The 26,498-nt window shown below is 61.2% G+C and overlaps 2 protein-coding genes across 3 annotated transcripts in view; one reads left to right on the forward strand and one right to left on the reverse strand.

Annotated features, from left to right (window-relative positions):
• The window catches only part of PLEKHH3 (pleckstrin homology, MyTH4 and FERM domain containing H3), a 25,142-nt gene extending 15,565 nt beyond the window's left edge, over positions 1–9,577 (forward strand). Inside the window, exons 3-13 of one of the 2 annotated variants that reach the window (XM_032772761.2) lie at positions 1,223–1,311; positions 1,955–2,149; positions 2,528–2,685; positions 2,986–3,109; positions 3,892–4,189; positions 4,931–5,138; positions 5,529–5,665; positions 6,095–6,215; positions 6,595–7,044; positions 7,505–7,696; positions 8,161–9,577. In XM_032772761.2, the coding sequence (XP_032628652.1) occupies positions 1,223–1,311; positions 1,955–2,149; positions 2,528–2,685; positions 2,986–3,109; positions 3,892–4,189; positions 4,931–5,138; positions 5,529–5,665; positions 6,095–6,215; positions 6,595–7,044; positions 7,505–7,696; positions 8,161–8,358 (2,170 nt within the window). In that variant the 3' untranslated portion in view covers positions 8,359–9,577. The remainder of the gene's footprint in view (positions 1–1,222; positions 1,312–1,954; positions 2,150–2,527; positions 2,686–2,985; positions 3,110–3,891; positions 4,190–4,930; positions 5,139–5,528; positions 5,666–6,094; positions 6,216–6,594; positions 7,045–7,504; positions 7,697–8,160) is intronic. The other variant, XM_032772762.2, reaches the window with a different exon arrangement.
• A 2,300-nt stretch (positions 9,578–11,877) lies between these two features.
• TUBG1 (tubulin gamma 1) lies at positions 11,878–22,290 on the reverse strand. Its single transcript, XM_032772764.2, has 11 exons — positions 22,177–22,290; positions 21,200–21,312; positions 20,123–20,290; positions 19,772–19,840; positions 18,331–18,410; positions 17,626–17,752; positions 16,811–16,897; positions 16,155–16,304; positions 14,186–14,338; positions 13,521–13,682; positions 11,878–12,624 (listed from the first exon to the last, which is right to left on the reverse strand). The coding sequence occupies exons 1-11, from the start codon at positions 22,280–22,282 to the stop codon at positions 12,427–12,429; spliced, it is 1,413 nt and encodes a 470-aa protein (XP_032628655.1). The 5' UTR covers positions 22,283–22,290; the 3' UTR covers positions 11,878–12,426.
• Between the last annotated feature and the right edge of the window lie 4,208 nt (positions 22,291–26,498).

Consider the following 26,498-nt stretch of genomic DNA (forward strand, 5'->3'; position numbering starts at 1 on the left):
GGGGGGTTGGAGGGCTGTGTCAGGGCCCTGCAGTGGGGATGGGGTCTGGTTTGGATGGCAGGGTCAGGACCCCATGGTGGGGTGGGATGGAGAGCTGTGTCAGGGACCTGCGGTGGAGGCAGGTATTTGGTTTGGGCGGGAAGATCAGGGCCCCATGGTGGGGTGGGGTGGCAGGGTGGAGGGCTGTGTCAGGGCCCTGCTGTGGGGGTGGGGTCTGGTTTGGGTGGCAGGGTCAGGGACCTGCGGTGGGGTGGTGGGGTGGGGTGGAGAGCTGTGTCAGGGCCCTGCGGTGGAGGCGGCGGGGGTCTGGTTTGGCCAGGAGGATCAGGGCCCCGCAGTAGGGTGGCGTGGAGGGCTGTGGCAGGGCCCTGCGGTGGGAGGTGGGGTCTGGTTTGGGCGGGAGGATCAGGGCCCTGCGGTGGGGTGGGATCGGGGGGTGGAGTGCTGTGTCAGGGCTCTGTGGTGGGGTCTGGTTTGGGTAGCAGGGTCAGGGCCCTGCAGTGCCAGCGACGCTGCCCACTCAGCTGCTGCCACCAACATTTTTCTGGTGGTTCATTTTCCAAATTCCTTGGCAGGCCGTGAGTGTGAGCGGGTTATTTTTAGTCGGGGTTATCTGCATCCGACGGCTCGGCCGCTTTCCCATCAGGCGGGAGGGGGGGGTGTCTTTCCCCTCTGGATTGGACCGGGTCACCCCGCGCCCCCGCACTGCTGCATGTGAGCCATGCACAGTCACTGGGGGGCGAGTTATTAGGGGCTGAGGGCCCCTCTTCTAGTCTCAGCAGAGGCCAGGTGCTTGGGGCTAGACCCCACCCCAGGGTGGGGCTAGCTTTGCAGGGAGGGCTGGGATGACGTGAGGCATGAATCCCCCTCCCTTGCCAGGGCCCGTCCCAGACTCCTTGGTGAGCCCTTGGGAGCTGGGGTGTTGGCGGGTCTCCCAGCGTGCCCATTGCGCTGCACTGGGGGTGCCACCTGTCTCCTCTCAGGCCAAGGCAGGTTGCTGCCCCCTCTGGGGCCGGCGCTGCCCCCTGAGCTGCTTTCTCTGCACCCCCTGCCTGCAGCGCTAGCCTAGCCGTGAGCCCCAGGGGCTGAGTGGTGCTGCTGCCACGTGGCCAGTGCCAGCCTGGTACCCAGGCAAGGGAGCTGAGCCCTGGCTGTGCCAAGCCGGGTATGTGGGGCCCTAGGGGACTGGCTGGCCCTCGCTCACCCCCTGTCTTGGTCCCAGGTCTCTGCCCGTCTCGGAGGAGATGCGCAGCCTCATCACGGAGAAGGGGCCGGGGCCAGTGGAGGAGGAGCCAGATGCCATCGTGAAAGGTGGGTGAGAGGCTGGGGGAACTCAAGGGGCAGTTCCCTGCTTCCTGCGGCAGGTCCCTGTGGGCGGGGAGGGCTCCACCCTGGCCCAGACCCTGAGCCAGCCCCACTGGGATTTGAACCTGGGGTTCCAAGAAGCGTGAGGTCTTCAACCTGCTGCTCAGACACTCTCCCTCCTCCTGGCTCCCATTGCTCTGGGCTGAGGCTGCAGGCACTGGCCAGGGGCATGGAGGCCCTGAAGGCCCCAGCACGGCCATGTCATGGCCCAGGACTAGCCAGCTTCCTGTGGTTGCATAAGGTGCTGGCCAGACATGAGCAGCGGCTCCCCAGCTGGAACCCGCCCCCCGGAGCTGTAACATGGAGAAGCCACAGCCAGGCCTGCTCTACCTGCACCCCTGCTCCTGCCCCCCAGCTGCCTCAGGGGCTGGACTGTGCAGTGGGTACATGGAGGGTGGGTCCTGGCTGCCCACTGCCCCCAAGGTCAGCTCAGTCCCATCCCCCGCACCCTCTCCCCAGAGGCCGCTGTGTGGCAGGGGCCCGAGGGGCTGCAAATGGCCAGAACTTCCCTGGTGGGGGGGACAGGCCGGCGGGGAGCCGGGGCGGTGCTGGGCCCTAGGGGAGCTCACCCCATTCTCTGTCTCCCCAGGCTGGCTGCAGAGGGAGGTGCGGGGGGGCGTGAAGGGCCCGTGGATCCGGCCCCGGAAATACTGGTTTGTGCTGACCCAGGACTCCCTGGATTACTACAGCAGCAGCGAGGTGGGAGCCCGGCGCCTGGGGACTCTGGTGCTCACCAGCCTCTGCTCCGTGCTGTGGCCTGACAAACAGACCTACAAGGAGACTGGTACGGGTCCCTGCCTCCGGGCCAGTGGCACAGATGCCGGGGAGGGCTCATCCTTAAGAGGGGCCCGGGAGGGCATCAGTCTGGAACACAGACTTCATCGGCATCCCCGTGCAGAGCTGCTGGGAAAGGCCGCATCTGGCTCGGCGTCCAGTGCTTCCCCCGGGTTGCATGTGGCTCCCTGGCGGGGGCTGCTCTGGATGCTAGCCTCCACCCCTGGGCCCAGCCGCTGGTGCAGAGGGCCAGGCCTGAAGGGTGCATCCTGCTTTCTGGAGCTGGCTTCTGGCTGGGGGGGAGCAGGAGCTGCCCGGTGCACGGGAGGGGGCTTGGGGCTGGTGGCCTGGGGCCTCGTGGCCTGTGTGAGCGCTCTGCCCTTCGCAGGCTACTGGAGCGTGACGGTGTTTGGCCGGAAGCACTGCTACCGCCTGTACACAGAGCACCTGAATGAGGCCGTGCACTGGGTGTGCGCTGTGCAGAAGGTGATCCACAGCAAGGCCCCTGTGCAGACGCCCACACAGCTGCTCATGCACGACATCGAGGTAAGGCTGGGAGGGGACGCGTTTGGCCGGCCCATGGCTCCCCTGGGACCCTCCTCTCCCCTTGCCTGGAGGCCTTGTCACAGCCCTGGCCAGCTCCCAGCCCTTGGGTGAGGAAGCTGCTGCCGGGTGATCACTGGCTCCCGTGACCTCCCCCCAAACCATGGCCTGCAGCACATGGTGCCTGGTTGCAGAGCAGAGTCCCCTGGTACTGGAACCCAGGGCCCCAGCACCTGTCTTTGCTGCAGCCGTCTGTGCCCAGCCACCTGCCCTGCAGCCCCGGCTGCTCCTTTGTCTCCCCAGGAGAACTGCAGGAGCCCGGAGATCCTGGAGCAGATCTATCGCTGCAACCCCGTCCTGCGCTACGCCAGCAGCCCGCTCTACGCGCCGCTGCTGCCCTTCCCGTACGGCTGCTCCGACCAAAGTGGTGAGTGGGTGGGGGCAGGGCCAAGCTCTGCGGCTCCCTGGGAGGAGGGTGAGGGCTGGATGTGCTGCCTGGGGCTCCATGGACTGGGGCGGGGTGTCCCTGCCCCATGAGCATGGAGCTCTGTGGACGGGGGGGCGGGTCCCTGCCCCATGAGCATGGGGCTCCATGGAGAGGGCAGTGCTACTTCATGAAGGGGGGGCTCAGGGAGTGGGGGGCGCCACGGAGGAGTCTCCCCCTTGCAGGCCCAGGAGACATGGCTGCCATGTGTCTCCGGGCTCTTGGCTGGGCTGCTGCCCAGGCCCCTGCGTGTCTGTCTCACGATTCTCACGTGGCAGCTCTCACGGAAGGTGCTGCCTGGGCCCTGCGCCTGGCAGGGTCCCAGCCAATGCTGCCCTGGGCTCCCTCTGTCCCTGGGGCTGGGCACCGTGCTCCTGCAGGGCAGGAAGAGGCTGGAGTTGCTGCCGGGAGCTGAGCTGGGCTCTGGCCCACCCAGGAGCCCAGCTCTTTCCTCCCCGCTCTGAGCTGCCAGGGGAGCAGGCCCAGCGTCTGTGCCTGGAGCGTGCAGGGTGTTTCCCTCTGGGTCGCCATGATGACACTTGTGCCTGGTAGGGTCTGGGCGAGTGTCTGGTGATGGGAGGGATCCCCATTGTGCCAGGTGCCTGTCAGGGCTGAGCCAAGGCTCAGCGAGATCCAGGGACTGGCCCCCGGAAGCACTTGGCCAAGCGGGACCCAAACCTGACCTGCCTGGTTCCTGCCCTGTTAACCAAGCTGTCCGTCTCCAGCCCCCAACCCCCGCGGCTACATGACCCTGCGTGACGAGGCCGTGAAGCTCTTCAACTCCCTGCAGCAGCTGGAGTCAGAGCGAGACCCGGTGCCTCTGATCCAGGGTGTCCTGCAGACATGCCTGGATCTGCAGCCGCTGGTTGACGAGATCTACTGCCAGCTGGTCAAGCAGACCACGGCGCCGCCGGTGCCCGGGGGGCTGGGCAACCTGCGCTACTGGCAGCTGCTCACCTGTATGAGCTGCACCTTCCTGCCCTCCCCGCCTGTCCTGCGCTACCTGCGCTTCCACCTGGAAAGGCAAGTGCAGGGGTGTGGGGCATACACCCCAGGGGAGAATGCTGCTGGTGGGGGTGTGCATGCTGGGCCCAGAGGAGTGGGGCATGCTGGGCCCTGGGGGAGGGGTGGCAGGGTGCACTGGGCCTTGGGGGGCGGGGGTGAGGCAGTGCATGTGTCTCTGGGCCATGTACTGGAGGGGTGACCTCCTGGTAAATAATGCACCTGGATTTACAGGCAGAAGGATATGAAAACCAGTAGCAATTTTTTTTAAAACTCTCTAAACCAGCCCTAAATTTGGAACAAGTCCTGGAGCAGGGGGCTACGTGCCCCCTCCACGGGGCTCTGGCTGCCCTCCTCCCTACATCTGTGTCTGAGCCCCTGTAGGATCTTCTGAGCCCTCGGGCTCAGTGATCTTGTGCCGTGGGCTAACGGTGCTAGGTGCCATGTCTGCCTTCCCAGCTCTGGTGTGGGAAACCTGACTCCCATCAGCAGAGAGCAAATCTGGCTGCTGAAATAGCTGTGAGTTCCCAGCCAGGCCGGTGGGTGAGGGGCACTGTAATGCGAGTGGGATCCGGGCACCCTGGTCCTGCAGCCCCCGGGGGAGCTGCTGGGGATGGAGTGGTCGCGAGGGCTGCGTGCCAGGTGCCCTTGGTGCAGGGCTCTGGGGATCGGGAGCGATGGCGGCAGGGCCCCAGAGGCTGGGTTCTGGGCAGTATGCTTGGTGCTGCTCATTTCCTGATGCCCCCGTGTCTTCTCCCACAGGACGGAGAGTGAGTTCCCCAGCTCGGAGATGGCGGAGTACGGGCACTTCATTGTGGCAGCCCTGGACAAGACCCAGGTGCGGGAGTGCGTCCCCTCGCTGGACGAGATCATGGCGCTGATCCAGCGGCAGGATATGCTCTGCACCGTGCACTGCCCTGGCACCTCCGCCTGCACCGTGACCATCAGCTCCCACACCACGGCTGAGGAGGTGAGCAGGGAGTGGGGCAGGTGTCTGGATGTGGGGGGACCAGCATGGAGCGGAGCCTCCCAATGTGGGGCCAGCTGGAACCACAGTGGCCAGGCTGGGGCACCAGGGTTGAGCTGTGAGGGGGCAGGTTTCTGCAAAGTGGAGGGAGCGGGTGACCTCTGAACACCAGGCCCTGTGTAGGGAGCAATTGGGCTCAGGGCTGCAGAAAGCAGGCTGGGGGCTCCTGTGCAGACCCCGGCTCTGGTGCCCCAGGGCATGTGGAAGGCGGGTGGGAGACACTGGGGGAGCGTCTGGGATTTCCCGCTGTGACCTGTCTGTGTCCCTTTGCAGCCCTGAGCGCCGTGGCCCGGGGCGTGCAGTCACCCCTTGGTTGCCTTTGTCTCGCCCCAGGTGGCCCGGGAGCTGGTGGCTCGGCTGGGCTTGTCTCAGAGCCCCAACATCTTTGCGCTCTACGAGCAGAGTCGGCACCACGAGCGGCCCGTGGGCAGGGCCATGCTGGTGGCCGATGTCCTCACCAGGTTTGAAAAGTAAATGTCCCCTCATGCAGCTGTCTTGGTGGGGCCTGGGAGGGAAAAGGGGTGGAGGGGTTTGGGGGAGCCAGGGGGCGAGTGGCTTGGGGGGATCCAGGGGAAGAGAGGGAGCCTGGGAGGGAAAAGGGGTGGAGGGGTTTGGGGGAGCCAGGGGGCGAGTGGCTTGGGGGGATCCAGGGGAAGAGAGGGAGGGGGGCTGGGAGACGGGAGCCCTGAGCTGGGGGGAGCCAGGGGGAGGGGAAGGCAGGCGCACCCATGGGGGTGGGAGGAGCCAGTGTGCGTGTGGGGGAATGTCAGTTGCCTGGGTCCCATGACAATAGTGCAGCTCTGCCTGGGCTCGGGTGGCTCATTTGCCCCAGGAGGAGGCCTGGGGGGCTGCATGGCCTGGTGCTAATGGGCACTGTCTGTCCCTTCGGCCTCGCCCAGCCTGGCAGGGGAGGAGAGGACGCAGGACTCGACCTGGAGACTCTGCTTCAAGCACTACGGCTTCCTGGACACGGAGAACGTGCCCTGGGACAGCATGGAGTTCGCCCTCCTCTTCGAGCAGGTAGGAGCTGGGCCCCGGCCTGGGCTGAGCAGGGCAGCTGCTCTTGACGGGGCTCCCAGTACCCTGCCCCAGGGTGCCAGGCGAGTGGGACAGTGCTGCAGCTCTGAGCTCCTGCCACTGCATCACCCCCCGCGTCCTGGTCCAGGACCCCCGGTGGATCCCGACCCAACAGCTGCCGCAGCCCACCCCACGGGGTTGAATGGGTTAATGCATGTGGGGTGCGGAGGGCAGATGACTCAACTATTTCTCCCCCCACCCCCAGGGTACTCCACGGCTGAATCCCCCCCCAGGCCCTTGTTCCCTGCTGGGTCTGCTCCCTGGCTCCCCCCTCCACCCCTTTTCCCTCCCAGGCCCCACCACTTCCCCCGCCCCCCCACAGGCCCACGAGATGGTGATCCGGGGCTACGTGCCCACGTCGGAGGACACGCTGCAGTCCCTGGCTGCCCTGCGCCTGCAGAGTCTCAACAGCGACTTCTCCACGCACGCCCCTGTGCCTCGCCCAGAGGAGCTCTTCCCCGTCCACGCGCTGCACTCCCGCCTCCGGGCCTCCTGCCAGGGCCTGCCCAGGTGCCCCAGTGCCCGCCTCCGCGCGGGGCTGCTGGCCGGCACCCTGCCCTGGGGCCACTCACTGGCCAAGCAGCAGGCAGAGCAGGACCAGAAGCTGCGGGGCCGCCTGCGCGAGGAGGGCGCCAGCGTGATGGCTGCCATTGTGGACAGGTGGAAGCTGCTGCAGGGCATGGACCGGGCTGAGGCCATGGCCGCCTACCTGGCGCTGGTGCGGGAGTGGCCGGGATTTGGCTCCACCCTCTTTGACGTTGACTTCCACACGGTGAGGGCCTTTCCCTGGGTTTGGGTCCCTGGAGCAGGCCCTGCACACTCTGCAGAGCCAGCACCAGAGCACAACACACGCTTTCTGTAGGACCTACAGAAACAGGAGCTGCTCTGCATGAAAGGGCAGCCATTTTAAATGTGCTCTCCTGGGGTTTTGCATGGGGGGTGGGTCACAGCCAGGAGACGAGCATTTCCTGGGGACCCACCCCTCAAGCGGGCCCTGGCAGCCACCCCACAGGAGACTGAGCCCCACTTGGGCTGAGGGCAGCTGCAGCGTCCCCCCATCATTACCCTGAACTTCTCCCGAGGCAATAAGCAGCCTGACTGGGGTCGAGGGGGCAGGGGATGGAGCTGAGGGGTGATGGGGCCAGTAGGGCCTGGGGGATGCAGGACTGGGAATGTGGCTGGGGGAAAGGGAGGGGCCGTGGGGCTGTCCCTGACTCTCCATCTGTCTGCAGAGCCTGGAGGGCAGCTGCCCCCAGCGCTTGTGGCTGGGCGTTGGGGCCAAGGCCGTGTCTCTGTACAAGCCTGGGGAGGCTGAGCCCTTCGACAGCTTCTGCTACAGCCGCATCTCGTCCTTCAGGGTGTCTGACAGCAGCACCTTCCACCTCTCTGTGGGGGACAGGGACCTCCTCTTCGAGTGCCCCCGGGTAAGGCCCCGCACTCCCTCCTCTCCCCACGCAGACAGAGCGCGGTCTCCCTGCAGCACAGCTGGGAACCCCTCACAGCAGCCCACGCTGATGGCTTGGGCTGTGCAGTGACGCCGGGGAGCGAGGCACGAGGGCTGGGGACCGGGGCCGGGGAGCCGGGCTGGGGGAGGGGGCTTGGGGGCCAGGGGAGCCATGGGCCGAGGCCGGTGGAGCCGGGCTGGGGGCCAGGGAGCTGGAGCCGGGCCGGGGCACTGGGGAGCCAGGGCCGAGGAGCCGGGGGACCAGGAAGCCGGGCTGGGAGCCAGGGCCGGGCGCTGGGAAGCGAGGGCCGAGGAGCCGGGGGCCAGGGCCGGGGCACTGGGCTGGGGGCCAGGGAGCCAGAGTGCCAGGGTCGAGGCCGGGGGCCGGGCCCAGGCTCCAGGGCACCTCGAGTGCCCCTGACTGCCCTTTTTGCTCCCCTCCAGGTGGATGAGATCGCCCAGCTCCTGCACACGTACCTCACCAGCCTGGGCACCAGGCAGACGCCCCTGCGGGAGGAGCTGGCTGACAGCTGCTGCCCTGGGGACTCACTGGACTCAGGCCTCCCTCCCCCGCAGCAGAGACTGTGCCCAGCAAGCGCGCCCTGGCGGGGCCAGCCCAGCACAGGCTCCTTCCCCATCTAGCTTGCTGGCCCCGTGTGCCAGCCCAGGTGATGTGCCCTTTGGTGGGTCCCTCCTGCACCAGCAGTGGCCCTGGCGTGTACAGGGGGCTGGGGCTGCCCCAAAGCGGCTTGCACTGAGAATCCTGCCCACCGGGCTGGGGAGCTGGGGTGTTGGTGGCTGGGGTCTGCTTTGCGCCCCGGGGTCAAAGCCCTGGAACTACAGGGTCTGGAGTTGGACACTGTTCCCAGTGTGGCATCTATAGCCCCTGGCTCAAGCAGGGGGTGGAGGGCAGGGGGCAGGCAGAGACTTGCTCCCCCTACTTAGCTGTTGGGTTGCTAGTTTATTTCCTTAATTTATTTGTAGAAATGCCAGCTCCCTGCATTCTCCCTGGCACCCCCAGCTGGGTGCTGTGGATGCCTGGCCTGGCACGAATATGCCAGATGCTGCTTGGCACCTTATTCCTGGCTCTGCCTTGGGGTGCTGGGGTACTAGTTTGTCATGCCCAGGCTGGGGATTCACCCTTGCAAGTCCTGCTCGGCTGCTGGGAAATGTGGGGGTGCCCAGCAGGATCTCCCATGCAGCCCCTGGGGTCTGGTTATGACCTAGGCACCAGCACAGGTGGGCCAGGCTGTGCAGCTGCTTGGGGGCCCAGAGGCTGGCCCGTTGCTGTAGGGGTGGGGTTGGGAGTCTGTTTGCTAGGACCATGGGTGGTTGATGCTGGGGCTGCTGTCTGCGCTGGTGCTGGCCAGGTGTGTCATCTCTGGGCACCATGGGCGGGCACCGTGGGCTGGCACCACCTGATCCCAGGGACAGTCACTGCGGTGACTTCTCCCAGCACTCGAAGGATTAAGGGGCCAAGATCCCTTTGGGCAGGTGGTTCCCAGGTGCCTTCACGCTGCTCTGTGCCATGGCACTGGGCCTATTGGTAACTTGCAGCAAATTCCCCCGGGGCTTGAGAGCGCTGGCAGCGGCAGCACCCTGCCTTCCACCCCCATCCCTCTGTCCGTCTGTCCTGTGCACCAAGCACCTTCCCCCTCTCTGCCCCAGAAAGCTGCAGGCGGCCTCTGAGTGGCGGCTTGTTCCCGCATGGGCCTGTCTCTGTGCTGTGCTGGCCAGGCTCCCTGTGGGTGTGCTGAGGGCCAGGCCCATGTTGGGGAGCGGGGGGGCTCAGGCCTCTCTCTGTGTTGCCTCTGTAAAGTTCCTGTTCTTGTTTTTGTATTAAACACCCAAGGAAAGTGCAGAGCCTGCTCTGTTCTGACACGCCGCTGGGGGTGGGACTCCCTCGAGGCAAGGGAGGGACAGCAGCCTGGCATCCCTGCTGAACTGCCGCTTGTGTCCAGAATCAGGGCCTGCTTTAGGGACTTCCCGTCTCTGTGCTTGTGATGAAAACGGGACCAGAGCGTAAGCAGCACAGTAGCTCCTGCCTGAGTCTGCAGAGAGCCTGTGCCACGCTCACTGAGGGGGAATTGCCCTGGGCTTCCCAGGCAGCTCGCGTCCTGGAGCCTAAAGCTTTCAACATCCCATGTAGTGCCCTGGGTGCGTGCTCCGCGTGGCCACACAGGACAAGGGCCAGGCTCCCAGCATGACAGCCGCAGGATTGGCATCTCTCCTGGGGACCATACGTGGGTAGCCCAGCCAGGGTGTTTGCCGCCCATGGGCCTAGGAGTCCTGCACAGGCAGGGAGTGCACGGAGGGGCAGGGTTGATGTGCGGGGGGAGGAGGGGTATTGCCCTCTCTGCCACCATGCTCAGTACTGGGGGCTGGGGCCCTGGCTCAGCCTGCACTGGAATTCAGCTGCCCACTCACCCTGAGACATTCTGAGACTTTCTGAGGAAATTGGTGCCTTGTCTTGGGGGTCCTCTTGGGGGTCCTCCTGGGGGCTGCTCCTTGGGAGGACGGGATGTAACTCCCCACAGGCTGCATGACCCCAAGGGCCCAGGCTGGCAGAGCCCATGGCCAGGTCCCTTCCCCCAGCCAGAACCCCTGGCATGGAGGCAGAGTGCCAGGGCTGCTGGGGACTGGTTCCTAGCCTCGCTTTGCTCTGACCTCTGGCATTTAATCAATGCTGCAGCCACCTCCCCCGGCCTTGGTTCCTGCCCAGGGAGCTGGGGGAGGAGGCAGCCCCCAGCTTCCGCCTGTGCCCAGCAGGGCATGGGAGCTGGGCTGGGCACATGGCAGGGGGGTATTTTTAGCTCCTGTCTCTGTGCTGCTGGCCCAGAGGAAAAGGTTAATTCTCACCTGGGCTGGAGCCAGTGACCCCCCTACCTGGCTCAGCTGCTCACTCCCAGGGGAGGCAGGCTGTGGGCTGAACCAAGCCTCTCCCTTTAACTGCAGGGAAGTCCAGCCCCAGCTGGGGGCCTTGCTGGGGTGCCCTGGTACTCTCTGCCTTAGCCTGGCAGGGAGGGGGTTGGTGTCCAAGGGGCCCCAGGCAAAGCACTAGGAGTCAAGTCCATGGGCCAGGGGGGTGGAGCCAGGCCCCTGGCAGAGGCTCTGGGGAGGGGGGCTGGCAGAATCAGCCCCCAACAGGAGTGCACTGCTCTGGGGGAGGGAAATGCTGGCTGTCAGCTCTTGCTGGCTTGGTCTGAGCCCTGGCATTTGTGGCTCTGCTGTGCTAGTCCCATCAGCTGGGCAGGTCCAGTACCTGTGGCCCCGTGTCCCTTACTGCTCTGAGCTGGCACCTACTGCCCCAGAGCCTGCCCCCCTTGCCTTATGCCTGGGCTGCTCCACCCTAGGGAAGGTGCAGGTGGGACGTGTGGTTTAGCAGTGGGGCAGGGGCCTTCACCCACCCTTGGCTTTCTGGTGCCAGGCACATTAACCCTCTGCAGGCTCCAGAGGCTGGGACCTCCCTCCCTCCAGGTCTGGGGCCACAATTCCAGCTGGACGGTGATAAACTGGAGCCAGGACAGAGATGATAAACTATTAGAAACCTGCCCTAGGGACAGACCCCAGCAGCTCGAGGGAAGCCAACCAGGCTGTAAGTACCTCCTGGGCCACGGATATTGAAAGCAGAGCAAGGGCTGCTGTGGGCCCATGGCTGGAATGCAGGGGAGCATTTTTACAGGAGAGTAAGTAACCCATGGACCCTGCCCCAAGGGTGATTCTCTCTTTACATCAAGACCGAATGGTTTGGAAAGCTTGACTCTAGCTGGGGCAGGTCCTGAGAGGGGTCTGACCAGATGGTCACATTGGTTCCTTCTGGCAGCCCCAGGCCTACTCCCCTGGAGCTGCCGCAGCCCCAGCCCACCCTCCCCACGCACAGCACAGCCAGCTCTGGCTCTGCACCACCCTTAGGCCTGGGTTATACAGGGTGCTGGGCCCTGTTCACACTCCAGCTCAGTGAGCTCCCAGGAGTGAATCCCCACTCCCAGGGTGCTTTGGGGCCTCTGGTTGCTACTGGGGGAAAAGCCCAGGGCTGGCCTCTCCTAGGCAGCTTGGGGGCAGCTGGCCCTGCAGGCCCCCCCTTGCAGGCCTGAGCAGGACGGGCTGGGGGAAGGGGGCTGTTGTCACCCGCTCCATACCCTCGTTCCCGGCTCTGTCATGCCACAGCAGCAACAGCCTTTATTGAAGCAAAATAAGCTACAAAAATAGATACAGCCCCTGGCAGCGCCTGCTGCTCTCAGCACCAGCTGCCCAGGCTCAGGACTGAGAGTAGCTGAGGGGCCCAGCTCAGCCAGGTCCTACACGCTCCCTGCTTGGCCGAGGTCTTAGCCCCAGCTCATTCCAGGCTGGGGCCTGTGGCTTTCGCCCTCCCCGAGTAGGGGAGCATTTAGGGCAAGGATTCCTGCTCCCACACAACACCCCCATGGGTGGCGAGCCGCTGCCCCGGACCCCCAGCAGAGGAAAGGCCCCTGTACTACAGGAGCCACCGGGGCTGGGACTCTACTGGGAGGAGGGGCGTACGGGCTCTGCCCCGCAATGGGGTGACTCTCAAGGGTGCAGTGCTGCTGTGCCAGGGAGCCCCACTCTGTCCCTCCTCAGGGAGTGAGCAGAAGCCATGAGGACTAACATAGAGGGGTGGCTTGTGGCCCCTGAAGTTACATGGGAAGGGGCCGTGCTCTCTCTGTGCTCCCCTGCAGAGCCCGTGGGTGCTCACTGCTCCTGCGTGCCCCAGGAGATGTAGTCGGGGCGTGTGGCCGCGTGGTACTCATCAATAAGCTGCTGCACGATCTCCCGGGAATTGTCCAGCTCGTCAAAGTTGTCCTTGAAGATATCCTCCTTGCGGAACTGCTCCAGGAAGGCCTCCCTCTTGCGTAGCTTGTCATACTGCCGGCATGTCCGCTCGAACAGCTGTGCCAGCCCCAAGTCCCCGTGAATATGAGGGCACAGCTTGTCCCTCACCCCACACGCCAGGTGAAAGTGCTGGATGCGTGCTAGGGCATTCCCCTGGCTGTGGCTACCCAGGGAAGAAGGAGGGGCATCCCCATGGCTACCCTGGGGAGATGGGCTGTCCCTGTGGCCACCCTGGTTAACCCCCTGGGGGTGATGCAGAGCAAGCCCATGCGAAGGGCTCAGAAAACCTCTGCGTTTGGGCCTCCACCACAGCCAGGCTGCGATCTGGGGAACACCCTGTGCTCCCTAAGCTGCTTTCAGCAGAGGGCTTTCCAAGGGGCTAGGTGACTTTGCCAAGGTCCTGGAGGTAGTGGCAGAGGCAGGAAATAGAACCCTGGAGTCCTGCCTCCCGGCCCTGGGCTTTACTCTCATGAGGAGGCTGTTCCTCCAATGGCAGCATGGCCCCACAGGGTAGGACAAAGGGAACCCACTACTGGGTTAATGGACAAACCTAGTGGACAGCATCTGTTCCTGCCAATGGATTCAGCAGGCCAAGTTTATGGGGTCAAAGGCTGGGGGAGGGGCTGGGAGCTGCGCCCAGAATGATTTTCTACTGAAGGAAATGCTGCAGGGCGACCAACTGGCCCCATCCCCCAATTCCAGTCATTGCTTTCTCTAGCCTGGCTGGGCCTCTGCTCTCTGCAATGCCACCCGCTGCCTTCTCTGGCAGGGCTGGGGCGGGAGGCAGCCATCGCCTTCCGCTCTCCTGCAGATCCCCCAGGAGACTTGGCAACAGCCGAGTCAAAGGATACATGAGAGCAACTGAAGGTGAAAGCCCCTGCCTCCCTGCGCAGGGCACTCGGCAGCAGAGAGGGCAGGTGGGTGGGGGAGCGAGGGGCCGAGCCCGTACTCACCGAGGAGATGTTGGTGTGGTTTGCCATCATCAGGCCGCTGACACGGTGAGCAGATGGCAGGTACGGGGACTTCCTGGACAGCGCCACCTGGATGCTAGCAGGGCCCCAGGGGATGAAGTTGGCCAGTTTCCTCTCCCGGATTCTCTGCAGGCTCTTGTGAACCTAGGGAGACATGAGCAAGAGCTGGCAGTGGTGCTCCAGCCACTTGCCCTGGTGAGAGTCTCAGCCTCAGAGGGGCTGGGGGCTGGTCCCTCAGCTAACAACTCCCCACTGCTGTCCCAGCTGCTCAGCCAGGCACTCTGTGCAGCCCAACTGGGAGGACACCGCACGCCCAGGGGCTCGGGCCCAGGGCTGCTCATGGGGTAGGCGCCTCCTACGCCTGGCAAACGCCTGCTTGCAGAGGACGAGACAACGGGCAGCCTTTCCCAGGGCACCATCCAAGCAGCTAGGCCCATGCAACATTAACCCTTTGGCTGGCTCTGCCAGTAGCTGTTTCCTGCATGGACCCTGCAAGCCTGGCTGAGGTGGGTGGGCGTCCGAGCCCACTCCCCACTGCAACGCCTGGCCTGCTCCCATGCCCAGCCCTATCGGCATCTGCCTGCATGATGCCCAGGGCCACACGACTCAACCAGCCCCGACTTGGGGCAGGGTTGCAGCTTGCTCACCTGCGTCGGGTCCACCTCACCCTGGATGATGTTCAGGATGGCAATGTAGCAGTGGTTGGTTTGTCTGTCCCTCCCGGTGGAGACCATGACGTTCTTAGGCTGCAACAATCTTCTCATCACGTCCAGGACCGTGGTTTTCCGCACGCTGGCCACCTGCAAACGCAAGCACAGGGCACTCAGGGGGAGACCACCTCTGTGCCCTGTCCCCGGGGAGTGGCGGAGCTACACACACTGCATACGCATGGAGTAGAGGCTCTGCCACCCTCGGCTGAAGTTAGCAGAGGCAAATCCCTGGCCAGCCAGCGAAGAGAGAGAGAGAGACACAAGCCCTGTAGAACAGGCCAGTCACATGCACAGGCACAGAGCTGCATGCAGGAGGTCACAGGACAGCGGTGGCCAGGCCTGAGGGCTTGCAGCGATGCCCGTTCCAGGGGGTACTAGGGAGCCAGCCCCGTCTCCTCTCCCCTCCCCCTGCCCTGACACTGGAGGAGTTAAGTTAAGTGGAGCTCAGAGAGAGCCAGCAAAGGCCTGGGAAGCGGGTACTGGAGACTCAGTTGTGTCCCAGACAGCAGTGGTAGGCTCCCGTGCAGGGCCTGGGCTCGCACTTCATGGGGGACTCGCTGGGAGTAGAGCAGCCAGGCTCCCCACAGAACCAAGGCCCCGCTCAGCCAGTCCCCAGGGCACGTCACCTGGGCCTGTGCTGCCTCCCATCCCCACCCTTCTCCATTAACCCCTGCGTTCAGCAGGCATGGCCGTAGCACTCCCTACCTTCCCATAATGCACCTCGCTTGGCTGCCGCTCTCTGCAGCTGGGAACAGGCCCCAACAGGCAGCGACTGAAGGGTTAATGGTCATCTGCTCAGAGTGTGAGAGGAAGCTGCATGCCAGGCCCTCGGCTGGGAGAGCTGCAGGTGGCTGCTCTGGGTGACTGGCGAGTGCTGGCTGGGCTGTTGTTAAATGCCACAGCACCTGGGCACTAGGAAAGGCTGGCCCCAGTGGTGGCTGGCAGGGGGAGAACAACCAGCCCCACAGCTGCTGCAGCCGCTGAGCACTCTGGGAAAGCAAACCCCCCTTCTCGCTTGCTTGGAGGCACGTGAAGGCCCATCACCTCCCACCCCGAGGCTGGACACATCGTGCTCCGCTGGCCAGGCTTCCGGGGACAGGCTGGAAGTGGGGAGGTTAAGTCAGACACCTATTAACTACTGCAGAGTCCCCCCCAGCACAGGAGAGGTCAGAGCACACTGTGTACCCGTTTCAGAGACAGCAGCCTTTCCGATTTGCTTCTCTGAGCAACATCCTGGGGAAATGCAGGTCAACAGGAGGAGAAAGGGCCCAGTTAGCTGAGAAGAACGGTGCCACGGAGCCAGCCCAGCAGCCCTTCGCTACAGCCCAATGGAGTCCTGGATCTGGCTGGGAACCGTGATCAGGGACAGCACAATTGTCCTGCTCCCCTAGCCCCAATGTAAAGCCCATGAACCCCTGCAGGCGGGGCTGGTGCCTATGCTCGCCAGGGGCGGGGGAGATCTCGGCGGCTGGTATCCAGTACTCCCACCTGGAGCAGTGCATGGCAAGGCACCATGGTGTCCTGCCCCACCCCAGCGGGCTGAATCTGAGCACCTGTGGCCTGGGAATAACCCCACTGCACTCCCTGGGATGGACGGGGCTGCTGGCAGAGGGTGAAGACAACTTGGAGCACCCAGCCTTACCAAGCGTGGGAGAGGGACAGCCCCTCCCCATGGCATTCACAGCAGCTTGAGAGGGGGCAGGCAGGGGTCTGGCCATGCCCGGGGCTAAGTGAGGAGGGTGGGGGTGCATGGCAGTGCATGTGAGGTGAGAGGCAGAGAGCAGCTAAGCTGCAGGGAGCCTCAGGGCCACACCAGAGGAGCTTGGCTGGGGTGCAGGAGGCAGCTAGAAGCCAGCAAAGGGATGGTGCAGGGCTGCCCGTGTGCCTGGGGAACTGCAGCACCTACCGACTGGTCTGTGGTGAGTGGCGTATACCCCGTCATCAGGAAGTGGAGTCGGGGGGTGGGGATGAGCGAGGCGATCAGCCCAATCAGGTCATTGTTCATGTAGCCGGGATACCTGAGCGTGGTGGTGCTGGCAGACATGATGGTGGAGACCTGGTGCAGAGAAGGGAGAGAGTCGGGGTGCAGGCTCTGGAGGGATTCCCTGGAGCCAGAGCTCAGCTGTGATTCTCCTCCACTAGGGTGCAGAAGCATAAGCAGGGGAGGCTCTAGTTTTGCCACCCCAAGCATGGCAGGCAGGCTGCCTTCAGCGGCGCGCCTGCGGAAGGTCCGCTGGTCTCGCGGCTTTGGCGGACCTGCCGCCAAATTGCTGCCGAATCTGCGAGACTGGCAGACCTCCCGCAGGCAAGCTGCCGAAGGCAGCCTGACTGCTGCCCTCACAGGGACTGGCAGGGCACCCCCTGCAGCTTGCTGCCTCAGGCATGCACTTGGAGTGCTGTTACCTGGAGCTGCCACTGAGCACAAATGCAGCAAGGGAAACATCCCAGCTTCACACCTCAAGTCTCCCATCAGAGCTACTCATCAGCCAGCACTGACAGGAGCCCTGGCCCAGACATGTGGCTAAGTTGCCAGAGCAAGCACTCCGCAGTAGGGCTTCTCACCAGTTGGTTGATCTGGGAGAAGGATGGGTTCTGGATGTGCAGCCGGTCTGTGGCGATCCGATTCAGGGCTGTGTTGTCCAGAACCACCTAAAAAAAGAAAGTTGGCCCATCAGAGCAGCTCTTGGAGGCTGCAGAGAGGGCTCAGAGGAGGCCAAGCGACTGACTGCTGCCGGCTCCTTGGGCGAGAGCACTGATCCATACAGTCTCAGCTCAACGGGTCTGGATACCACAGCACAATGGGGCCAGCAGACACATGAAAGCATGAGCTGACTCATTCTTGGGGCTGGCTACCCCGGGGCGTAACTGACACTGTCAATAGAAAGCTCTTCTCCTCCTCCCGGAGACCTTCCAAGACAGCGCCGGCCCCCAGGCCAGCACACCCATCCTCTAGGCCCAAGCAATCTTAAAGCAGTTTAAAAAAAAGGAGGGTAGGGAGAGAAGGTGCCATCCAACAGGGACTGCTCTGCCAATGCAGCTGTGCCTGTTCCTCCGAGTGCCAGAGAGGAGGAACCCCCGAGAGCAGGCATCCTGGTTAGTATGTGCCCAAAGGCCTGTGATGGGGCCTGCTGCTGGATCCTTGGCTTCAAACCCGGGGGCAGATTACAAATGATGCTGCAGGAGCCCCATCCTCACCCATGTGTGTACACCAGAGTAGCAGTGAGAGCAGAGAAGGCAGCAGTGCCATGGAAATACAGAGGTATCTATTGACTTATGTCGGTCTGTGCAGGTTAGAGCTTCAAGGGCCCCCGTACTGAGTGGTGAGGAGTTGGGGCTGGCTCCAGGGGTCCCGCTCCAGCTTGCAGCAAAACTCTTACCACACAGTCAGCGTTCTGAGTCAGCCTCTTGAGTGTCAGCAGGGAGTTGTATGGCTGGACCACCACATCGCTCATCTCATCCTGGTTGGGGAAGACGGAGTAGGTCTGCACCAGCTTCTTGGGATACCTGAGTGAAGAGAGCGCCCCGCCACCGAACTGGTTAATGTCCCAGAGCCACTGCTAAGCGCTCCCCTCCCATGAGCTCCCCGGCAGTCTCCAGCATGCCGGGCGGCAGTGAGTCACCACGCGGCATGCCAAAGTCTGCTCCCAGGGAAGAGAGGAATTTGTCCCAGCACAGGAGGAAGCTGCCAGACAAAACCATGGGCGAGGCTGAGCCATCCACCGGCTGATTAAGCAGCTGCTCACCAGCCTCTTCTCGAGGCTGCATGCTGGGACAGGCGGGGCGGCTGCACAGGGACCTTGGCTGCAGCCTCCTGCCTTGCCCGGCGTGGGCAGAGCTTCAGAAGGCAGCCATCCGATCAGAGCGGCTTGACAGGCGACAGGGAGGCTGCAGAGCAGGGGTCCAATTGCAGAGCTTCCCTGGACACAGCAGGAGCCAGCCCATCCCCTGGGCAGCCTGCCAGGGATTGCACAAGACAGTGTTTGGGTGGAGGGCGGGGACCCCGGCTCTGAGTCAGCGCTCTCCAGCTTCATGCTCTGGCAGGACGCCCAGGCAGGGCCAGCCTCCCCCCGTGGGGGACTCACCTGTCATTCAGTCGCTCCAGCAGATAGGAGCCCAGCCCTGAGCCTGTTCCACCAGCAATGGAGTGGCACAGCACGAAGCCCTGGAACCAAAGGGAAGGCAGCTGAGGCAGGGGGCTTACCCTCACAGACAGAATGGGGTGAGCCACGCCATCGGCTAGTGCCAGAGCCTAGGCCAGACCAGATGGTAGCTGCCTGCCTCTGGATCTGCACTAAGAACCGCTGGTGCAATCAGGCAGTCACCAAACACCCCGAGCGTAGCCCCGTGGGCAAGAAGAGCTGCAAACCAATCGCAGCGCTCCGGCCGGAACTGCAGGACCTCACTTCTCTGCACCCACTGAGAACAGCGCCAGAGCCAGAGCTTCCCAGGAGCCAGGCAGAGGCTGGAAGGGGCTCCCCCCACCTGTTCTGTTAAACAAAACGAGCTCAGCCCCTTCCCTCACCTGCTCCTTAGTACCCTGGCCCACTGTTATTTCCCAATCCCCTTTTCCCTTCCCCTGCTGCCATGCAGGAGCCAGATGGAAACAGCAGAGGGCTCTCTGAGGGGTAAAGGTGCAGCTGACGACAGCCCAGGTGGGATCTGAAGCCCAGAGTAAACCCACTCAAAGACTGAGATTCCCTCCTTCAAGTGTCACTGGGAGCAACAGAAGGTTCAAAGAGTCGGGCCTCCACCTAGTGTCTGCCTTGCTGAGTCCCTTTGAAACCAGCTGCCACGGACTCTTCACAGCCAATTCCACGCAGGCAACAGCCTCCGCTGGCCCAAGCCCTCCTGAAAACAGCTGCATGCTGCCCCCCGTGGCACCAAACTGAACACCCTTCAGACTGCAAGGCCCAGGCAGATGGCCACTTCAGCAGAGCTTTTCCTAACTGAAGCAGGAGAGTCATTGGAGGTCAACCTGGAAAGACGGTTGCCAAGAGGTGCACACAGCACAGGTACGGGGCTAGCATGTTCTCCTTTTGGAAGCAGAGAGAGGAACTGTTCAGGCTGATACTAGGGGAGACAAGCAGGAGGAGTGGGACAAAATGACGAAAAGGTAAATGGAGGCCAAATATCACAAACCCTTCCTGGCGGTGAGCTCTGTTAAGTGCTGACCATGTCCCCTGGGAAGAGTCCAACACTGGAGTTCTTTTTAACTGGATTTGGAAAACGCACCGTAGGGGTGACTCCTGCTTGCCTCAGGAGGGCCTGGAGTCAAGGGGAAGGTCAAGAGGATGTGGCAGAGATGGGAAAGGCCTCCTGTCTAGGATTAACCCTTTCAATGTGCCTGTTGCTTTGCACCCTGACCCCCAGGTCGTCACAACTGCCAGGCTTCCCTAGAGACTTCAACTCCATGCAAACAACATGGCAGAGACCTTAGAATGGGCTCCTGCTCCGAAAAAAGCAGTTTGTTTTCTGAGCTGGACAAGCCAGGGAAGCCAATCTGAGGCCTCCTCATTTCTTTACCTCTAAGCTGTCGCTCCCATCAGCCTCTCTGTCTATGATGTCAAAGATATCTTCGTGGATTTTTTCCCCCTGTAAGATAAAACCAAAGCAGGCTTCGGTCCATGACCTTTCCTCAGGGGGAGCGGCTTCCCAGGCATAATGCAAAGCCACGTCAGCTGGGAGACAAGGCTTCCAGCCATACCAGCAGATCCTGCTGGTGGTGAGCTGTCCCCAGTGCGTCCCTGCCGAAAGGTACGGTGCTTGCTCCAGCAATCACATGCCACCATCTGCTGGGAGGCAAGGCATCCCTGACAAAATTTCAAGCCCAGGGATCTGAACTATGGTTGCACATGCCAACTCCAGACCTGTTACCTGTGAGAAGCCGCTGGCCCAGTTGTTTCCAGCCCCGCCGCCATGCTCGGACAGGTAGATGTTTTCTGGGTTGTACAGGTTGGCGTAGGGGGAGTTCAGAATGGAATGGATCACTCGAGGCTCGAGGTCCAGCAGCACAGCTCGGGGGATGTAATGTTCATCATCTGCCTGTAACAGGGAAGGACAGGAGAGCCTAGGAACATGCCCAGGCATGATTCCAGATCGCAAAAGAGAGAGCGTGACAGAGGGTGCCCCCCACTGGTCGGAGAGAGGTATAACACCTCTACTGGATCGTGCCACAAAGGACAAGATAAAGAAACTATTATGTATTGTCTGTATGATGGGAGCACCTGGCTCGCAGCACGCTGGGGGTCATTCCTCACAGAACAAAGAGATGAGCCCTGACCCAAACAGCTCACAAATCGGACAAATTATGTAACAAATATGATCTGATTCTTGAGTCCCCAGCACTCTGCACCCATCATGGCACACCAGGCTCCAGGCCATGACAACATGCTGTTAAGCAGTAGATCTCAGCAGAGATGCCACTGACGGAGATGAGCTGGGGCTGGACTGAGCTCGCCAGCCCCTTTCACAAACTGAATGTGAGCTGCTGGCTAGACAGAGAGAGGGGGTTGCCAGAGACTCCCCAATGTGTCCTTAGCAAGAGTAGCAGCTACAGAAAGGGGTTGTTCTCAACAGAGAAGATAGGATCCATCAATAGAGAAGGATCCAGACTTAGGGATGGGCTTTGTGAATTGAAAGAACAACTGGGTCTTCCTACTGCTGACCCCAAAAGCCAGTCTGGGCTCCAGCCACAGAGAACAGAGAGGAAATGTGAACCAGAAACTCTCGACTAAGGTCCCACTTTGACTCTGGGAGGCTTTTGGAGATACTAGCATTATGTCAGCGAGGCGGCTGGCAGTGCCAGACCTCCAGGGCTTTGTCCCTCTGGCGGAGGGATGCCTTCTGTTTGTCCAAGGGAAACCCTAGGGAAAGGAAACCCGGCCTAGCCTGGGCTGGATCTAAGCGATGGGCTCCGGCTGTGGGAAGGTGCAGAGCTGGCACCTGCTGTACCTGGTAGAAGAAGACGTCTTTGCGATCAGTGCCCTCGGTGGCGAACTCCTCGACAATACCCTCGGGGCTGATGCCGTGCTCGGCACACAGCTGTTTCCAGAACTCGAACCCAACTGCAAGAGAGACCAGCGGGGGCTCTGGCGGGGGGAGACCCGCCCTGCTGCCCCCGGCGCCCCCCACCCCACGGGGGCTCTGGCCGGGGCAGACCCGCCCTGCTGCCCCCGGCGCCCCACGGGGGCTCTGGCCGGGGCAGACCCGCCCTGCTGCCCCCGGCGCCCCCCACCCCAGCGGGGGCTCTAGCGGGGGGAGACCCGCCCTGCTGCCCCGGCGCCCCACGGGGGCTCTGGCCGGGGCAGACCCGCCCTGGTGCCCCGGCGCCCCACGGGGGCCTCTGGCCGGGGCGCATGACCTCCGCCCTGCTGCCCCGGCGCCCCACGGGGGGCTTCTGGCCGGGCAGACCCGCCCTGCTGCCGCCCGGCGCCCTGCACGGGGCTTCTGGCCGGGCGACCCGCCCTCTGCCGAGCCCCGGGGCTCTGCCCGGGCCTGCTGGCCGCGCCCACGGGCTTGCCGGGCAAGACCCCGTCGGCGCCACGGGGGCTTCCTGGCCGGGGCAGATCCCGCCCTGCTTGCCCCGCGCCCCACGGGGGCTCTGGCCGGGGGCAGACCCGCCCTGCTTGCCCCTGGCGCCCCACGGGCTCTCCCAGACGCCGGGCCGCCCCACCCAGGGTCTGCGGGGGAGACGCCGCCCTGCTGCCACCGGCGCCCCACGGGGCTCTGGCCGGGGGGAGACCGCCCTGCTGCCTCCCGGCGCCCCCACTCAGCGGGGGCTCTGCCGGGGGGACCACCCCGCCCTGCTGCCGGGCCAGGAACGCCGGGGTTCCTTGGGCGGCTCCGCCGCCGCCCTGCTGAGTGGACAGCGGGAAGGGGGGGAGGGGAAGGGCCCGCCCCGTGCTCAGTTACCCCGCCCCGGGCCTCACTCTGGTTGCCGCACTGGCCCAGCTGCAGGTGATGATTTCTCGCGGATCTCGCCCGCATGCGGCCCGGCTCCCCTCGCGGCTCCTTTACGTCCATTACCGCCCGCATCGCGGAACTGAGCCATGCCGCGAGCTGCGCGTCCTGGGAACCGCCGTTTAACCGCAGCCCCGGGCTTTCGTCCTGGCAATGCGCAATGTGCGAAAAAAAGAAGGACGCGCGCGCGCGCGCGCACACACACACAAGCACTTTGTGCGCATGCGCTGTAGGAAGACACCCGCCTTTTCGTATAGCGATGGCTGCGCCGCATGTCCCCAGTGCGTTCCGCATGTCGATCGCAGCGCGTGGGGGTGGCGGTTGGTAACCCCGCGAACGAGGCAGGGCTGACGCCGCGCCGGCTGTAACGTCTCGGCGCGGAGCGGATGTTGATGCCCACTGACGCGGGAAGAATGAGGCCGCCGGCCGGAGGGAGCCGGGCGGGCGGGCCCGGCGAGCGGGAGCAGCGGGATGCGAGCGCTGAGCGCCGGCCCTGCGGGCCCCGGGCTCGGCCAGCGAAGCCGCTGCTGAGCGCGCTGCAAAGGCGGCCGCTGGTCTGGGAGCGGCCGGGCCGCGGCGCGCTGGGCTGGCGGGCGCGCACGGCGCTTCTGGTGAGAGAGCGCGAGCGAGCGAGCGAAGCGGGGCCGGGCCGGGCCGGGCCATCTCCCCGCTGTGGCACGGGCGCCCATCGCCCTTCGCAGCCGGGCCGCGGCTCGGGGAACGAGGCTCGCAGGGGCCGAGCTCGGGCGAGCCTGCCGGAGGCGCGCCGGACTAGGCTGAGGTGTGCGTGTAACCCAAGGTGCCTGCCTGGCTGCCGGCACCGGGCTTGCTTTGTAGCTGCGGTTCAACGGGCTTGTTGCGGTGCCTGCACTTTATCCCGTTGCGGATGGTTTGTAATCTTGCCGCAAGAACTGCGTGTGCCACGTTTCAGTTGTGTGTCCTACAGGTGATTCTGAGCCCACCACCTGTGGACGTGCTAAATGTGGGTGGAAAACCAACGTACGACTTGGCAGGGAAGACTTATTATCTGAGGGGTTTGTAGGTAGGATCCATTCCCAATGGGAGTAGTTTTAGGGACTGACCAGGTCTAGGACCTTAATATCCTGTACATATAGTTTTCCGACAGTAATTACTGGTTTCTACTTAAGTCTAAACTAAACCTAGTCTAAGGTTTGTGTGATTAGAGTCAAAGGGTCTGTTGCATCGAGTGGATTCTCATGAAATGAGTAAACTGGTTGTGAAGTTCTAGAGTCGTGTTGTGCTGCCTAGTTCAAGTAAGTAGCCATTTCCTCTTCTCCTACAAAGAAACAAGTGCATTGTCTTTCTCCTGGAGAGAAACAGGAGAGTTTGACTGCTCTAATAAAGACTGTGATTGGTTTGAGTCAGTGGTGTATGTTTCTGTTAGTCTGTGGCTCTGTGGAACTACGGTACTTCCTTAGCAGGGCCCTGTGCCAAGAATGGATGTTCAAGTGTCTTATGTTTCCATAGCTCTGGCCATGGGCTTCCAACAGCCTCATGCAGCTGGGGGAGAGGAGGGGAGGAGGTTGACTTGAAACAAAAGAAAAAGCTTTTGTGATGATTGTAGCACTGTTCTCTTACTCCTTCCCCTCACCTCCCTGGGGGTTTTCCACATCCTACATCAGTCACCAACTTTCTGATGGTAAGAGAATGATGAGGTCCAAAGGAAGCCTGAGCAAATGCTAATAAGTTAACCAAAGAGGATTACTGTCTGGGTAATTATAAGTGTAGATCCTCCCTCCAGGGGCTGAGCATAGAGGGTGTGGGGAACCAGCCTTTCATGGTGAAATGGAGTACAACTTAGGCCACTGAGTCTGACCCTACATCTTCTAAATAACAAAGAAATGGGAGATTGTGTTACTTTATCTCAATAGGTGAAGTCAAGCAAAGTCCATCAAGCTGTATTCTCATGGCAAAGCCTTGGCCAGCTGGTAGTTTCATGTAAGAAACAATTCTCAAGTTAGACTAAAAGCAGTAAAACGCAGCAGTGTAAGTGTGAGTATTGTCGATGGGGTCCCATTCTTGAGGTGCCTGGAACTCTTAAGTAGGATCTGACTGGCAAAAGTCACACGATTAGGAAGAGGGAAGATTCAAAGTGGCTGACATTGGGAACCCTTTCTAGCACATAATGTTCGGGTCAAGGTCTCCACTGTGAAATAATCAGAGGGAGAGCCGTGTTAGTCTGGATCTGTAAAAAGTAACAGAGTCCTGTGGCACCTTAAAGACTAACAGATGTATTATAAGCGTGCGTCTGACAAAGTGGGTATTCACCCATGAAAGCTCATGCTCCAATACATCTATTAGTCTTTAAGTTGCCACAAGACTTTTTGTTGCTTTTTCCTGTGAAATAACATTCACAAAAAGTAGGAAATGTACAACAGGGTTTCCTGATGTTCAGCTTGGGCTTCTAGATGTTTAGTTTGTTAATCAGAAGGCTGTCTCATCTGGCAGTTTTCAGAGTCTGTTTAATCTCCAGGCAGTGTTACAAAAGCAATGCTGTTTGAACTCCAGTTCTACAGTGGTGGTAGCAGGAGGATGAGCACATAAAAACACATTCAGAAGGTTTTATTGTGCAGTCCTTTACCCAGTTATCACTCTGACAATACTGGGTAGTAACTTGTTTTCTGAGTCAGAGTGTGACTGTTCAAAATTGGGAAGTGTTGCCCAAATTAACTATTGAAATCTATAAACTATATTGACTGGTTATTGCAGTGGTCTCATAAATTCAGTCTCAATATCCGGCTCCGGGGGCCCCACAAAGGACTAACTGGGAGTCACATGTATGGCAGAGAACGAAGTAGTGAGACAAAGTAATTATTCAAAGTTGCCACTGCCTGGCGGTACCATTGTCATTCTCCAAACACTGACATGGACAAAGCAAGTAGCAGCTGCAGTGGCAGGAGTTGCTGTAGCACATTGTAATGGGCAGGATGGTTGTGAGGATAATGGGGAAGTAATTCCCAATGCATGTCTTGCGAAGAGGCTACTGAGCGTCATGTTTGTTTAAAGCAGAGGTTCTCAGACTTTTGTACTGGTGACCCCATTCACACAGCAAGCCTCTGAGTGTGAACCCCCTACATTAAAAGCACTTTCTAATGTATTGTACAACCATTATAAATGCTGGAGGCAAAGCAAGGTTTGGGGTGGAGGCTGACAGCTCGCGACCCTCTATGTAATAACCTCGTGACCCCCTGAGGGGTCCCGACCCCCTGGTTTAAAGTTCTAATATAAAAATGCCTAAAAGATAAGTTGTCTCCATATGTAACCATAACTCTGCTGGTGTTCTTGGACACGCTGTTGTTATGGTGTTTGTACAGAAAACGTGGCTATGTCAAGGGAGTTTAAATGATCCCTGATATTTAAGCTGCAGGCAATTATCTTCATAGCTTCATGCCCTGTGCTTCTCAGTGGCATCCAAATGCCTCATTAGTTTGGTTTTACTCTTCCATTGCGATTTCCATCTGCATTGCCTCCAAGAGGGAATTGTGAAGTGACCTTAGGGAGGGGAATCAGCATGCACTGCAACTGTCAGGCGGAACTGCTTTCATTGGACAATCAGCCACTTATGGTTATGAAGGGTCACATGCTCTTGTTCTGACAGCACTTAAGTGTGGTATTTGTCTAATACCCGGCCCTGCTAGGAAGGCTTATGTGAAATTACCTCTTCTATGCAGTATCTGTTTCTCTGAGTTTTCAACAAATAATCTCCAGATTTAAACCACCATTTGGGAAAGGGATAAACTGTTAGCCTGTGCTCCTAATCAGATGACTGCCTAGACCCACTTAGCTATAGTTGATGATTGCTAGGCTATAATTGACGCTTTGTGTGTTTTCTGCTGATGTTTGGCATAGGATGACATATCTATGTCCTATTACTGTATTTTTGGTCATGTTCCAGTCTGATTATTCTAGGCATTTAGCTAATCTTCAGAATAGAACCATTTCGGTTGCTTTTCTTTGTGCATTACTTCTTGCACTCTGTATTTGTCTGGATGGATTTCAGTGCAGGCTTGTTCATGTAGCCTTATTGACTGCTGAGTATTTGAACCTGGGGCTGTGGAATTGAAATGATCTGCTTTTCTTCTAAAACTGGATTCACAGCTTACAAGATATCGAGGGGGTAGGGGAATCTACTGTAGAACTGGGCCAGAACACAACATTAGAATGGCCATACTGGCCAGACCAATGGTCTGTCTAGCCTGGTATCCTGTCTTCCACCAGGCTACCCCCACCACTTCAGAGGGAATTGAATGTCGGTGGTTATTGAGTGATC

The sequence above is a fragment of the Chelonoidis abingdonii genome, chromosome 21 (assembly GCF_003597395.2).
Source record: "Chelonoidis abingdonii isolate Lonesome George chromosome 21, CheloAbing_2.0, whole genome shotgun sequence".
In the NCBI taxonomy this organism is placed as follows: domain Eukaryota; kingdom Metazoa; phylum Chordata; order Testudines; family Testudinidae; genus Chelonoidis; species Chelonoidis abingdonii.